Genomic DNA, 15,561 nt, shown 5'->3' on the forward strand with positions numbered 1-15,561 from the left:
ATATTAAAACATAGATAAGTGGACTAAAAATATGAACAATTCTCTCAAAAAATATACATAATAACTATACAGTGGCATGTCTAACATCCTCTGAATCATAAATATCAATTAAAACAAGTTATCAGTTCCACCTCCTACATTAGCAATAAAAAACTACCATACACAAAACTGGCAATCATTTAGTGAAACTAGTATTCTCATATATCTATAATGATATTTTAATAATTTTATTTATTTATTTTTCTCCCAAAGCCCCAGTAGATAGTTATATGTCATAGTTGCACATCCTTCTGGTTGCTATATGTGGGACGCAGCCTCAGCACGGCCAGAGAAAGCAGTGCGTCGGTGCCCGCCCCGGAGCTGAACCCAGGCCGCCAGCAGCGGAGCACGTGCACTTAACCGCTAAGCCACGGGGTCAGCCCTGTAATGATATTTTAAATTGGTATATCTCTTGAGGAAACGTTTCTCATGATATACATCAAGTACTTAAGAAAAAAATTTTTCATTCCCATTAATCCTAGGAAATAATCTGAAGTATGGAGAAAGACAACTATATCAAGTGTTATATGTAATTAAAATGATCATTCAGTTCATTATTCAAACCCGTTACTTTCAAGAGTGCAAAGGGTGCTATTTATAGTTATGTCTGGACAACAGACGTATAGCAGAATCGTTATGGGCAAATTAGGATGTATCACCATCCTATTTATAACAGCCAAAACAAGACCGTTTAATGATGTAAAAGTCTAATAGTAGAATACCTAAGTATCATGTGATATATCCCTATAATGGGATGTTATTCAGCTTCCCCTATGGAAAAAAAAATATATGGGCTAGAATACTTTAAATGGACTATAAAATCCTTTATAGTATTAAAATTAAGTAAAATCAAGCATTTATAAAAACAGAAGGAAATACTTTAAAATCATAATAGTTATGTTGGAGAGAGCTTCATTGTTTGAGTTTTCTCTGTTATTTAATTTTCCAAATTTCCTGTAATGCATTTTAGAATTTAAAAAAAACATATGCTTCATGATGCTTTAGAATGAGAATCATTACAGTTTTTCAGTCTGGTCCAGCCTACTTATTTTATGTATGAGGATATTGATGCACAGAAATGCTACAGAGCATGGCCAAAGTCACATGCCTCTATTACACATGCTGGACAAAGGGATTAATCTGTCTTCTCACTCCCAGCAAGGGCTCTGACCACTTCACCACGCTGCCTTGAAGATGGCAGCAGTATGTCTTGCAACTTGACGCTTGATCTCTTTATTTTTCGTGTTTAAAATAATCTGTACTTCGTTTCATAAGTCAGGATAATTTTGGATTGCTTGTTTTAAAATTTGAAACTTTGGCAAACAGGCTTATTGACTAGATTTATTTTTCTCTGGATCCCATAATTCTGATTGTGTTGTTGATCTCCTTACTATTTAGAGAGGAATGAGAAATCAGGATAATACATAGCAAAACATGTCCTCAAATTGAAAACACTTGACTTGGGAACGTTACCCATCCTATATGCTCATTTCCTTGGTGCTTGCTCTGCCATCAACCATTTCTCAGCACACGGTCCAGGAATCTGACTGGGTGTTGTTGAATTAAAAAGTCCCCGATTCCCACAGATGATTCATTGTTAGGAAAGGTTAACTATACTCCTGAATAGTTTTCTGCTATAAGTTGATTATTCGTTGATTAGGTACTCAAGGGGTGGTCAGGTTTACTAGGAGCCCATATATAAAAACCTTAGACCTCTAATAAGGTAAAGTATTTGTTGGGTCCTCACTCCTTCACTCTGGGCCTCATACATGGGAACAAAGTTGACTTGCATATCCCTTGAGGCTGCACATGCTGTTTCAGTTAATTCTCTGCTGCTAATTTGGATAGTGGTGATGATGGGGGTTAATTAACTTCTATTAATCAACGATGCCACCTGCTGGCCAGAAAGTACATTTTGTGGTGCCTCTCCAAGCTGCAGCAACCTTTTTTTTTTTTTCTTTGATATAAACAACCTCAGTAGCATTTGAGGCATTTTTGTTAGTGAAGTTTTGAAAAATGCTTAGTTTGGTTTGGCGGAAGCAGGAAAGTCATAGAATACCACAAGTCTAACATGACAATTTGAATGACTACTCCGCTTTTCTCATTTTTTTAAATGAAACTCCTGCAGGATAATAGGTCCTAAATGGTTCGTAGTAAACAATTCTCTGTGACCGATGCAGATGTGTCTGTCTGGTCTCCTTTCCTGGGTTTCACCTGGGTTATATCAGTCACCGGGGCAGCTGGTGGTTTCAGGGCTCTTCCTGTCTGACTCAGAGAGTGATCAGTCATGTTCTCATTCTGCAGTTAAGGCACTGAGTAATTTTTAACTGAGGGGAGCACGCACTTGTCTTCCTTGAAAAGGTAGAAGTTCTCAAAAGGATGGATGGATGGATGGACGGAGGGATAGATACATTGGAAAAGTTGAATTTCTAACATATAATTTTGGAAGTTGAATTTTAAGATGTTTTCTTAAAATTGGCAAGGAAAGTAAACCTAACTCTATTACCTCCTTGTTTAATAGCATGATTTTGCAACATCTTGGTGGTGGGTTTTCTGCTCAGCCAGCTTGTGTATTTCCACTCTGTTCCTGCAAGTTCGGGTTGGCAGGCAGCAGAGAATGCAACTTAGAAGCTTATCAGGCTCAGCACAGTGATTCTGAGGTCAGGATTTCCTAATACGGACATCTTTCCAGTGAGCTCTCTTGGTTTAGAGAAATGTCTCAGTTTGCATGGATATACTTCTGTATTAAAGAACAAGAATTGAAAACGAAGTAGGAGCTTGCCATGAATCTGATATTTAGGTACATCTGCTTTCCTTTCCATACTCTTCAGCTAACTAGAAGCTTTAGGGAACACTACTTTTGATTAATGAGGTAGCCTAGGCATTGAGAACATCTAAGAAGAAGAGTAAATTTTTCTCCCCTACCCTATCACTCATAGAAAAGTTAAATGTTGGGACTTACCAAACATGGCATGTATGGAATGCGTTCTGAGTGGGGTCAGAGTGAGATTAAGTTGATTTTTCATCTCCGGGTGAGGCTAAGTATAATGTATAATCAAGTTATTTTGTTAATTCTTGTGGGTTTTTTATCTCTCTGATTGGAAGCATATTCTCCCATTTGTGTATTCAGTTGACTTTAAGATCTAAACTGCTAGTGATGGTCGCTGGCAAGATAGAACCTGTGCCCTTGTGCATGGAAGCTTAATGTTGTCATGCACGATATCTCACTAGGGCTCCTTGCCAGTGTTGGATATTTATGATGTGCATGTCTAGACTCACACAGGCTTTTGGATCACTGTCTGAAAGACAGACAGTTTCAGCAGGTGAGTGTATATTTGTGTCATCTATTTTTTTGAAAAGCTGCCACTAACTTCCAAGTTTCCCTTTGTGCCTTTGAGCATGACTTCATAAATCCATAGGATGAAGTTATATCTGTTCCGTTATGTTGCTAAATGAAGATTGGGTCTGATGGAAATGCATTCAGTCTCTTAATATGGTTTTCCTCTTTCCATTTTCTCAGCTCCCACCGGCATTAGGATTGGTTTCGGCCTTTATTGACTTTTACTTAAACTAAAACACAGTCTTGTCTAAAAAATCATTTATTTTTTTTATTCATTAAGCATTTCTTGTTCCCTGCTTGCAAAGGCCCTGGCTAAGTGCTATGAGAGATAGAAAGATGAATCAGATGTAGTCCTACCCATGAGGAGCTTTGAGTCTAATGAAAAAGAAAATGATAGAAGTCATAAAGTGAGTAACTGTTGTGTCATGTATTATTCAAAGGGAGAGACTATTTCTTTCAAATGGAAAATTTGGAGAGGAGGAATTGGAGATAAGCCTTGAAGAGTATGAGTAGAATTTTTGTATGCAGAGACAAGAAGGGATTCAGAAGATGGGAACATTAGAGACAAGTATAGAGCCAGGGAACACCTGAGAAGTGTTTAAGGAATTGAGCAGAATTAAACTTTGGTGAGAACAAAGAGCCTGTGTTAGGCAGTAGCAAGAGAGAAAATCAGAAAAGTCGATAGGGACCGTGTAGTGGGGAACTTAAAATTCCAGGGAATGGAATTTGTTTTAATTTGATAGGTAATGGAAAGCCATCCAACGTTTCTCAACAGAGAAGGGAGTATTACTTTGAAATCCTATGACATTCCTTGGTGTTAAAGATTTATTAAATATAAGCTATTGCCTTAATTTTTCTTCTGTATTATAAGAACCACTATACACCATGTTGCTCATTTACAGATCATCTTCATCTAGACCAGAATTTCTCAACTGCGGCCCTATCGACATTTTGGGTCAGATAATTGTTTACCGTAGGGCTACTGTGTGCATTTGTAGGATGTTTAACAGCATCCTTGGCCTCTAACCTCTAGATGCCAGTAGCACCCCTGGTTGTGACATTCAGAAATGTATCCAGACATTTCCATATGTTTCCTGGGAGGCACATTCGCCCCCGTTTGAGAACCACTGGTCTAGATATATGTATTGTGTCCCTTTGGTGTTCTAGGCATTCTTAGACTGTTAGACTGACAAATCTAAGAGTCTCTTAGGCATTCAATGTATTAATGCTTAGAATTTTGAACTAGACGTATATCTGATCTTGAGATGAAGGTATTTCTTGTGTGTTGGAGTAAAAGAGCTGAACTGGGCCTCAGGAGACCCAGATTCTAGTCCTGACTCTACCACAAAGAGATTTTGTGACTTGGATGAGACCCTGTATTCAGTAACCTGATTCTTCATCTCTAAAATGACCAGTGTGACCTCTGAGGCTGTTTCCAGCTCTGATTCTGTGTCCTGATTTCAAATTGATCTCAGAGCTTTATTCTTTCACATTTTTAGAAAGTTAGCACAAATTGAACTAGCATGTATAGTAACCAACAAGACTGACTGAGGTGTTGAATAAGAAAGATGATTTTTTTTCCCTTAGTGCTTTAGTGTACTAAATACTATAATTTTTTTCCTTTTCTAGATTATTTGAAAAATCTCTTAGAAGACTCTGGAGATTACAGAGACACTCAAGGTAAATAACTTTTGTGGTCTCATATATTGCAGAAGTTTTTACATTATGTTTATTTGGACCTAGAAAGTAAAAATATAACAAAATCTGTATACAAAAGTTTATTTTATTCATAATAAACCTTTTTTTTAAACTCTATTTTAGGCAGATTAAAATAGAACTAGGTAAAAGGGTAAAGTGCTGCTGGATGCAGGTAAAATTACGGGGACGAGAGAGGCCCATGGCCAGGCAGCCATGGGAGCCAGCCTCCTGAGAGATGGACCCAGCATGCTTTGGGGTCAGGAAGCTTCATCCTGCTGTGCCCAGTCACTCTGTGCCGGTGGTAAATTCACCTTCTCTAGATGTCCATTGCTTTCAAAAGCTGGGATTGGACCAGTTGATCTGCAAGATCCTTTCAAGCTTTAAAATCATGAGTCCATGAAGTGACCAAACTACACAGATCAGGGATAAGGTCTAAAATAACATTATTTGGGGACTGTTTAATGATGGGCATTAGCCTTACCACCCTTCCTCCCGGCACCCCCAGTAGTACTTCAGGGAAATAGTCCATTACAATACAAGACACTCATTGGTATTCATGGGATAATCCACTGTGTGTGTTTGTGTGTGTGTCTGTGTCTGTCTGTCTGTCTTTCACACAGACACACACACATACACACAAAGATTAATTCTGTTCAGGATAGTGGTGTTTGTTTCTATTTATCCCCAAACTACCTCTTTCAAATGTCATAGATATATCCCTGGTTCTAATCTGCAGAAACACATAAATCCATGTCCACCCCATTAATTTTATGAATTTCTATCATGTTCTTGTGCATCCTTTCCATTTTCAGATTACATAGCTGGAAAGGTTTTTAACCCATTTTGTAGAGATTCTTATTCATTTTCTTATTCATTTTACTTCTCCTTCTCTGACATCTTCTATTTGCAAGTGTTATGCTTTTATATTTTTTTTATTTTATTTTATTTTTTTTTATTTTTCCCCCAAAGCCCCAGTAGATAGTTGTCTGTCATAGCTGCACATCCTTCTAGTTGCTGTATGTGGGACGCGGCCTCAGCATGGCCAGAGGAGCGGTGCGTCGGTGCGCACCCGGGATCCGAACCCAGGCCGCCGGCAGCGGAGTGCGCACACTTAACCACTAAGCCACGGGGCCGGCCCGAGCAAGTGTTATGCTTTTAAAGGTGCTTTCTTAAAGGTCAAGTTTGGAGTAGGGGATATGACATGCTTCTTATTATATGAACATATAATCTAGTTGAAGAAAAAAGTCTGTAATACCCATCAGATAAGGAACAAAGCAGATGCACTGAGCAGTACAGAATCATTTGGAAGAGAGAGGAAAATGTGAAGATTGAAGAGGCAGAGCTTGCTTAGAGAGAAGTTGGACTAGAGATGAGTGGAAGGTTGGACAAGAGGAAGAGTGGGCATTCCAGATCAGTCTGTCTCATGAAGATAAAAATTTTAGACAGACCTTAGCAAGTAGGGCCTCAAGAAAACATCTGTCCCAGGGCTTCTACCTTCAAGGAAAACGAGATATTAGCTCCATGTTACAGATAAAACAAATACAGGGCCAGAGATTAAGGAGCTTGTTTAAAGGAAATTACACACTTGAGCAAAGACATGAGTTAGAATAAGCAGCTAACAGTGAGGTGCACTGTATGGCCAGAGGCACGGCAGTAAAATGGTGAGCAGCTGTAGAAGAGATTGCCCAAGGGTGCGGGAAAATGAGACAAGTATACCTTTGGAAGGGGGGCAGAAGAGTTAAAGGAACAGAGTCACCAGGGCCTCTTAAAGGGATGGCGTGGGAACGTAGAATTGCAGAATGGATGGGAGAAGGCAGAGCTTGGAGGCCAGCTGACCAAATAGCAGCAGCTTTGTCATTTCATCCATTCTTTAAATCCTAAAGCTTTTCTCTCTGCGCACTGGGAATTCAAGCAGGCCAGAAAGCAAGGAATGTGTCCAGGGTCACCTCTTGAGTTTCTGCTATGAGGAGTGCCAGGTACAGTAAATTCTATAAAGAAGTACTGCTTTCCTTTAATAATAGTGACAATAATACATGTTTAAAGAATATAGAGAGCCAGTCCTGGTGGCCTGGTGGTTCAAGTTCGGTGCACTCTGCTTGGGCGGCCCGGGTTCAGTTCCCCAGCGGGGAACCACACCACTCATCTGTCGGTAGCCATGCTGTGGTGGTGGCTCACATAGAAGAACTAGAAGGACTTAAAACTAGAAGATACCACTATGTACTGGGGCTTTGGGAGGAAAGGAAAAAAAAGAGAAGATTGGCAATAGATGTTAGCTCAGGGTGAATCTTTCCCAGCAAAAAAACGGAAAAGAAAAGGTATGCTCAGGTCTTCGAAGGACCTGACAATGTAAAAAAAAAAAAAAGAATATAGAAACCTCCAGGGTTGGTCCCAGAAAGAGAATCTCTTGGTAGGTTCTAGTAGCTAGACCAAAAAACCTCAACCCCTTTCCAGAAATTGATGTTTTTTTAAATAGTGCCTTCCTTGATGATTACTGTCGCTGCCACACCAGCCTCAGGAGAGCATGCTTCCCTTCCCTCTTTAACATTCCACCGGTTTTTCTCAGTGGGAGTGCTACTGTCATGTTTATGGGATGACCTCCTTTGTGTGGCTTTCTAATTAGTATTACAGGATGTTTAGCATCCCTGGCTCCCACCCACTAAAGGCCAATGGACCTTCCCAGTCATTGTGACAACCAAAAATTGTCTTTACACATGTCCAGATGTCACTAGGGGAGCACTGCTGTCTTGGGTTGAGGACAACTGTAGCTCAAAAGGGGACCAAGTGCATACTTTTTCCTTCGTATCTAGTTACAAAGATGACAAGACTGGAGGCATTCAAAATCACTTTGCTAAAGGCAAGGGGTTAATAAAAAGAATAAAACACAGATGAAGCTAAATAAGCCAGCTCACAAAATAATGCACGTAATTTCCTAAGGTCTAATACGCTTCCATGTGGCGTGTCTTCCCTCTTGGGATCAAACTAAGAGAAGGCAGCTAAGCCCTGACCCTCTTAAATAGTCACTTGTCATAGTTCTGGTTCCCTATCCCAGGATCCGTCTCTTCTAAGGCAGTTTATACTGGAATGGGCCTTAGCTTCCAGGTGAAATCCTACCCTTATCCTTATAAGCTTCAACAGGATAATCAAAGCTCAGCACAAAACAACCCTGACATTCATACTATTGGTACACATGGTCTGTAATGTGTCTTTAGAGTCTAACTCATTTTTTTCCATAAGTACTGTTTTTGCCTAGTTTTCCTTAGTTTTGCCCTCATTGAACCTCATCGTCTATATTTTTGCCTACTCACAGTTAACCGAGCTCCTCCAGTAGTTGGTTGCTATGAACTAGCTATCTTGTCATCTGGAATTGCTTGATGTTGCAATTCAGTGGTAATGACCAAATGTCCCTTCTGTCCCTGTATATTTTAGATGCCCTTGCTGTTGTTATAGAGGTAGCCAACCACGCCAATGACACCATGAAACAGGGAGTAAGTATCTTGATTTCAGTGGCTGGTGTACTATTGAACCTGGGAGCCTGAGCCTTCATATGCTCTACGTTCTCTTTCTGTAGGATAACTTTCAGAAGCTTATGCAAATTCAGTACAGCTTAAATGGACACCATGAAATAGTGCAGCCTGGAAGGGTAAGTGTTTTAGACTGCCTTTTGCAAATTTAATACAATGCGTTTAGGCTCCATTTGTAGGTATTTTTCATTTCACTTATGAAAATAGGTTATTTGTTATTGTTACTCTTCATTGACCCAATCTGGATCAACTAAGTTCATTCTATCCATTCAAAACAGTCACGATTTAAGTCACTGTGACAAGAAGTCCAATTCAATTAGGAAAATGGCAGGGGACCCCACAGAGTATCTGATTAAATAGGATCATTTTATTGTGTAATACTGGCTGACCTCATGCAGCTTTAATGACAATTTCATTTAAAATTTTTAATGTAAGAGAGGATTATGAGGGGAGGGAGAAAATTGGTATGTCGATGCTCCTCATAGAGCACAGAAGTGGCCTGGGGAATGAATTCAGGAAAATTACAAAGTGAAATTGTCAGGATGTTGGCTATGCCTCAGGATCAAGTACACGCTCAGTCAATTACATTTCCGACCACATAGTACCCCTGGGGCCAATATTGGATTTATGAAACTCTGCTGGCTTGTCCAATTCCTAAATCACTTATAGGGTTTAAAAAGAAACCATGAATGTAAAAAGTTGCAGGGAAACTATGTCTGCCCAGCCCCCACAAAAAAAATTCTAGGAAAATTGAAAAGAAAAATATATGTATACGTATACTGCAGTTGTGTTATGATGGTAGGACTAAATGAGTGTTTGTTTGGATGAATTAGATTTTTCTCAAAGAAGGAATTCTGATGAAGCTATCTCGGAAAGTCATGCAGCCCCGAATGTTTTTCCTGGTAAGTGGCCATGTGTGTTTCTGATGAGGCTGAGGCAGGGCTAATTGCTTAATGGAAGGAGACATTTGTTCATGACAGATAAGCTGAGCACATTCAAATAGCAGTTTTAGTGGGATCTTTGACTGGCTGTATTGCTTATTTGCATTTTAAGTATAGGAAGCAAAGTCTTGTATGACGCATAGCCAGAAAATTATTTCCTTTTTGAATTTAGTCTCATTTCTAATTTGGAAAAACTGATTCAATCAATTTTTTATTTAGGCAGATTGTAATACCTTAGTGGGATTTAGAACTCAGAAAACATTAAATTTGTTACAAAACTTGGAAAGAAAGCACATTTTCTAGAAATTGCCTTTTTAATAGTGTTCTAACAAAACATTCTAGGTGGTTCTAGTTTATGTAAGTATTTTATTCAGAGAGCTTTTAACAAAGAGGTAATATTTTTCCTTTATTCCTGTGTCTTGTCAATATCTTTGTAGCTGAAATTTGTTTCTTTATTTCATCCTATGAAATGTTTCTACTTTCAGTTTAATGACGCCCTGTTGTACACAACACCGGTGCCATCTGGGATGTATAAACTGAACAACATGCTCTCATTGGCTGGAATGAAGGTTGGTGCATCTGTTAGAGGATTTTTTTTTACCCAAATATATTTAGAGCAAAAGCCCTACGATCTTTCTGTCTCTCTTCCTTAACTCTTCTTTCTCCAGGTGTGACTATTCATGTCTTTGTTTATTCATTCATATAGTCATTTGTTCACTAATATATTAATTTATTAATCACATTTAGTGAGAACTACTGTAAACAAAACCCGGTAATAGTTTTGGCAAAAAATACGAAGATGAATTGAAGCATGATTCTTTTTGTCTCTGCCCCTACCCCAGTCCCCCCAGAAGCTTAGCAACTAGTTGGGAAGATAATACGCTACGCATACATAAATACCTATAAAATAGACAGTAATAAATGTCACTATAAAGCCACAGTTAAAGTTTTGGAGAGTTCAGAAAATAACGTGCAGCTTTTGGTGGGACATGGTGGGGGGATTGGTGGCAGCTAGGAAAGAGGGAGAATTCAGAAAGTCTCTTTGGAGGAAGAGCCAAGAGCCTTAAGGAATAGGTCACATTTGGCCATGCTGAGATGTGGGGAAAGGCGTTCCAGGTAGAGGGAATAGCATGAGCAACGGTCTGGAGGTGGGAAAGTTGAGCGTATGTGTATGTAGGTATTTAAATTCATCTGGAGCATAGAGAAGAGGAGGGAGAGTAGTGGTAGATAAAGCTGGAAGTGAGGGTTGGTGGTGGATGTCAGCAGCCCGGGCGTTGGGCACCTGTAGCTATGCTTCAGAGGTGAGATTTTCAATAGGATGAGTTTTGCTCGAATTGTTTTGCTTTCTTTCAGGTCAGAAAACCCACCCAAGAAGCATATCAGAATGAACTAAAGATTGAAAGTGTAGAACGTTCCTTTATCCTCTCAGCCAGGTAAATTTTAAAAATAGGTATAGATGAACATTTGCTCATATTACGGTGCCAGGCATCTCTAGCATTTATTCCATTTAGATTAACTACTGGACTTTTTTTTTTTTCTTCTTCTTTTCTTTCCTAATACCATACAGTTTACTCTTGATTTAACATGTAGGTAAAATGTCTGAGAGCTGATGATAAAAACGTTCCTCTGAGTAGAATAATGATGCCGCAAAGTGCTTTGTTGATCATTCTTTTAAAGTGAATATTTCAAATCTTTTTACAGTGACACATAATGTTTTTCAAAACATCTAGTGCTTTATAGTTTACTAGGAAGTTTGCACATAACATTGAAAGATCATCACAACTCTACAAGTAAGTGTAATCTCATTAAAAATGAAGAAGACTAAGTTACAGAAAAATTGATTTGCTGTCTTAAGGATACATAGCTGGCAAAGTCAGGATACAAATAGAAGTTTTTTGCTTTTAAGTCTGTTGTTATTTATGATACCACCTTGCCTCAGACTGGAACCTACTGTGACTTATGTGTAAATCAAAATATATGATCATAATATAAATCAAGTGCTAAGGAAATCTGAAGCTGTATGACTCATACATGTACATTATTGAGTTATTGGCTGAGTGGCAGAAGTGAATGTTTGGCAGGATTTGACTGGTGAAGGGAGAGAAGCCAACAGCCATAGCATGCTCCACTGCTGGATCTGGGTAGCAAGTCTGGGTGGCTCTCAGACCTAACCTTTGATGTAATAAAAATAGTGGCAAACACTTTTGTAGCACTTAACTTTGTGCCAGGCACTCTCCTAAGCACTTTCTTTGTATTAATTCATTAAATCTTCACAACAACCTTTTAAGGTAAGTTACTACTATTATACCTATTTTATGATAAGAAAAGCCACCCAGCAGTTAAAAGTAACAGGGCCAGGATTTGAACCCAGGCAGCCTGCTTCCTGCTATGTCCATACGAGTAAAATCAACTAGGATCTTAGTAGCAGCTAGAGTCGTAACTGGAACCATTTATTTCTCTGCATCAGGCACAGTGCTACACGTTTTATATTTTCTCTTTTAATTTCCATGATAGCTAGTGAAGTAGGTATTGTCTTGACCTTCCAGATGAGAAAAATAGAGGCTCAGAGAAGTTTCATAACATGTGCAAGGTTATACAACCAGTAAGCAGTGGAGCTGAAAATTGAACCTAAGTGTATCTGACACTGAAATTCATGCTTTTAACCATTAAAGTATTGCCTGTGTTCATGGATGTCAAGGACTCAGACCAAATATCTGACTTCTCAAAATCAGAGGACCCCAAGAGCAGCTCCCTGGGTTATGTCACTCTTCTGAAATGGAATAGCCACTGCTGCCTGACACCAGATCTCAGGATGACAGGAGAAGACAAATACTTGTGTTCAGGGTTTGTTGAATGCTTACCAGCTACCAGCCAGAGCAGCAACTTCCTGGGAGGTTCCTGAAGCATCCTCCAGATCAATATTTGAGAGTAAAAGTAAACTCTTGATGACAAGTCCCTATACATCATGCTCCTGGCAAATATTTAAGCTTGGTTCTTACCATCTCTTTTTTTTTTTTTTTTTTTGAGGAAGATTGGCCCTGAGCTAACATCTGCCAATCCTCCTCTTTTTGCTGAGGAAGACTGGCACTGGGCTAACATCCATGCCCATCTTCCTCCACTTTATATGGGACACCGCCACAGCATGGCTTGACAAGTGGTGCGGTGGTGCATGCCTGGGATCCGAACCGGCAAACCCCAGGCTGCCGCAGCAGAGCGCACGCACTTAACCGCTTGCGCCACCGGGCCAACCCCTAAGCTTGGTTCTTAAAGTCAAGAAAGTTAGTTTCGAAGATCCAAAGAGGAACTGCCTATAGGAAAGTCAAGTTTTCAACTGCATTTAAGTTTCCTAACTAAAAATGCACTTTGGTGAAAACAAAATTCTGTTTTATTAAAAATTAAACAATTCAGGAAAGGATGATAAATCTTTCTTTGGTTGCCTGTCAAGTCAATATCTGGATGCCCATGTTTTTCCAGATCCACCTCCTAGACCTTAGTAAAGTCATTGGATTTTTAAGTGTGATGGGAAACCATCTGAGGATTTTAAACTAAAAATTGGTATGATGTAATTTATATTTTCCAAAGAGCACGCTGCCTGCTTTGGAGAAGATAGGCCATCAGACACTAGAGTAGAAGTTGGGAGACCAGGTAGGAGGCTATAGATGATGGTATCTTGGACTAGAATGGTAAGAATTGGTCAAAATCAGGTAGAGCCAATAGGATTACTACTGATGGATTGAATATGAAATATGCAAGAGAAATGATAAAACCGGAAAGTTCTTGGTAAAGGAAAAGTAAATTTCCAAGGGAGGATTAAGGTGGAGTAGGGGAAAGAGAACTAATACATATTGAATGCCACCAGTGCACCATGCTGTCCTTCCAAATTCCCCCAACCACAGTGAGGCAGGTACTATATAACATGTAAAAAGGAGACAAATAGGCCTCTTGTGATCTGGTTCCTGTCTGCCTTACCAGCCTGATCTCCTTTCACTCTCCCCTGTCCCCACCCCCACCAAAGCATGGCATGTTCCATCAGTATGGATCTGTTTATGATTCTCCATGCATGCCAGCCTACTTCACATCCTTCTGCCTTGCACAGGCAGCTACCTCCACCTGGAATTCATCCCTTCATTCAATAAGCAGTATGGAGCCTTTGCCCTGGGCCAGGCATTGTGCTAGGCATGCGGATACAGTGGAGAATTAAAAGGGCCCTTCCTTCCCTGAGCTTACATTCATTGGGGAAGACATACACTTAGCAAATATTAACACAATCAATTATTATTGTAATTAAGTAGTACACAGGAAAACTACCAGTAGTACCACAGGAGAATTACTGCTATGAGACTGTAAAACAAGAGAACTTGAGCTAGATTTGGTGGAGAAAGGGCAGTCAGGGATAGCTTCCCTAAAGACCTGCTGTGTCTATTGAGTTATGAAGGATAAGTAGGAGTTGGGTAGCTAGGCAAAGGGGAAAGGAAGAGGCTCCTGATCATTAGGAATGATGTGTACAAAGGTCCTGAGGTGAAAAGGGCATGGCGTATTCAAAGTGAAAGGCCAGTGTGGCATGAACATAGAGAATGAGAGGGAGGGTGACCCAAGATAAGCCTGGAGGGACAGGGAGAAAGATATGCAAAACCATCTTGTGGGTTTTGGTCTTTAGCCTAAGAGCAACAGGAAACCACTGAAAGGTTTATACAAGGGAATGATGTGATTAGATTGGCATTTTTAAAAGAATATCTGGTTGCTGTGTGGAGAATGGTTTGGGAGGGGAACTAAAAAGAATGACTAACTGGACATAGGGGATGAGAGGCATTAAGAGTGAGTCTCCAGCTTGTACAATGTATTGGGTGGTGGTGCATTCTCTGTGATAGGGAACACTGGGAGAGGAACAGCTGTGGGGGAGAAATCAGGAATTTAGTTTCGGTTGTGTGTATTGAATGTGAGGTGCCTATGAATCATCAAAATGGAGCCGTCAAGGAGGCAGTTTATGTAAGGATCTGGATGTCAGAAGGAAGCCTGGACTAGAGGCATGTGTTTGGGAGTCATCAGCTTAGAGATGATAACCAAAGCTGGGAGACTGAATGAGGGTGTACAGAGAGACTACAGAGTTCCCTGTCCAACTCCTGTAATTCCTCCAATCCCAACTTAGTCATCACCTCTGCAAAGCCTTCCCTGCTACCTAAATAAGGTAATTTACAACTTCTATGTTATTGATGTACCTCACATTGATTATGTCATCTGGTAACTACTTGTTTTTATGTCTCACCTCAATTCCTTCCCTTACAAGGAAGGTGTATCGTGTGTGCCCAGTTCATGGCTTAGTAGCTGGCCCTTAGTAGGCTCCCAGTAAACATTACTGAAATGAATTGAAGTGAAGTGATGTGGCCTTTGGACCTCAGAGTAGCATCCCACAGTTAATACAAGTGGTAAATAGTGTGGCAAGGTCTAACACACCAGAAATCCCTTCTATTAGAGGGTTTTTCCCTTTGGAAATTCATCCCAATCAATCGGAAAATGGTGCTCATATAATACAAATTTGCTTTCTGGTAATGTACACATTCCATAAAGAAAAGAATACTTGGTTTTACCTGTTTTTTGATCCGAGGAAGATGCTGATTGTTCTGCTAACCATGTTGAAAAGGAGAGCTAGAATGTCTCCATTTGATGCTGCAGGCAAATGTGTGTGGTCTGTGAGAAATGTGTTATCAAGAGCTGGTAAACATTGTTTTGGCAGAACCCACACAAGAGAGAGCCAGGAATGATTAAATGAAAGAACAGCATATGTGACATGATTTGCACAGTTGAATCACATTCCACATGCTCCTAGGGCTCCAGAAAAATCAGATGGCCAATTCTCAAATTAGCCATCTGCCTCTCTGCTTTCTGTTACCTCTTCCAGTGAAAAGTAGGGGAGGGAGGGAGAGACTGTAATATTTTATGAATGTTTAATTGGAAGCCTGAGCATATGTTCTCATAGCATAGTTCTTCAGAGAACATGAACGGAGGCCAGAGATGACATGGTGGT

General features: G+C 39.9%; 1 protein-coding gene across 3 annotated transcripts in view; it reads left to right on the forward strand.

The window, feature by feature from the left end:
- The window catches only part of FGD6 (FYVE, RhoGEF and PH domain containing 6), a 103,883-nt gene that overhangs the window by 74,606 nt on the left and 13,716 nt on the right, over positions 1 to 15,561 (forward strand). For all 3 annotated transcript variants that reach the window (XM_058568619.1, XM_058568621.1, XM_058568620.1), the window contains 6 exons: positions 5,009 to 5,059; positions 8,504 to 8,562; positions 8,646 to 8,717; positions 9,432 to 9,500; positions 10,025 to 10,108; positions 10,893 to 10,972. In XM_058568619.1, the coding sequence (XP_058424602.1) occupies positions 5,009 to 5,059; positions 8,504 to 8,562; positions 8,646 to 8,717; positions 9,432 to 9,500; positions 10,025 to 10,108; positions 10,893 to 10,972 (415 nt within the window). The remainder of the gene's footprint in view (positions 1 to 5,008; positions 5,060 to 8,503; positions 8,563 to 8,645; positions 8,718 to 9,431; positions 9,501 to 10,024; positions 10,109 to 10,892; positions 10,973 to 15,561) is intronic.

The sequence above is a fragment of the Diceros bicornis genome, chromosome 25 (genome assembly GCF_020826845.1).
Source record: "Diceros bicornis minor isolate mBicDic1 chromosome 25, mDicBic1.mat.cur, whole genome shotgun sequence".
In the NCBI taxonomy this organism is placed as follows: Eukaryota; Metazoa; Chordata; class Mammalia; order Perissodactyla; family Rhinocerotidae; genus Diceros; species Diceros bicornis.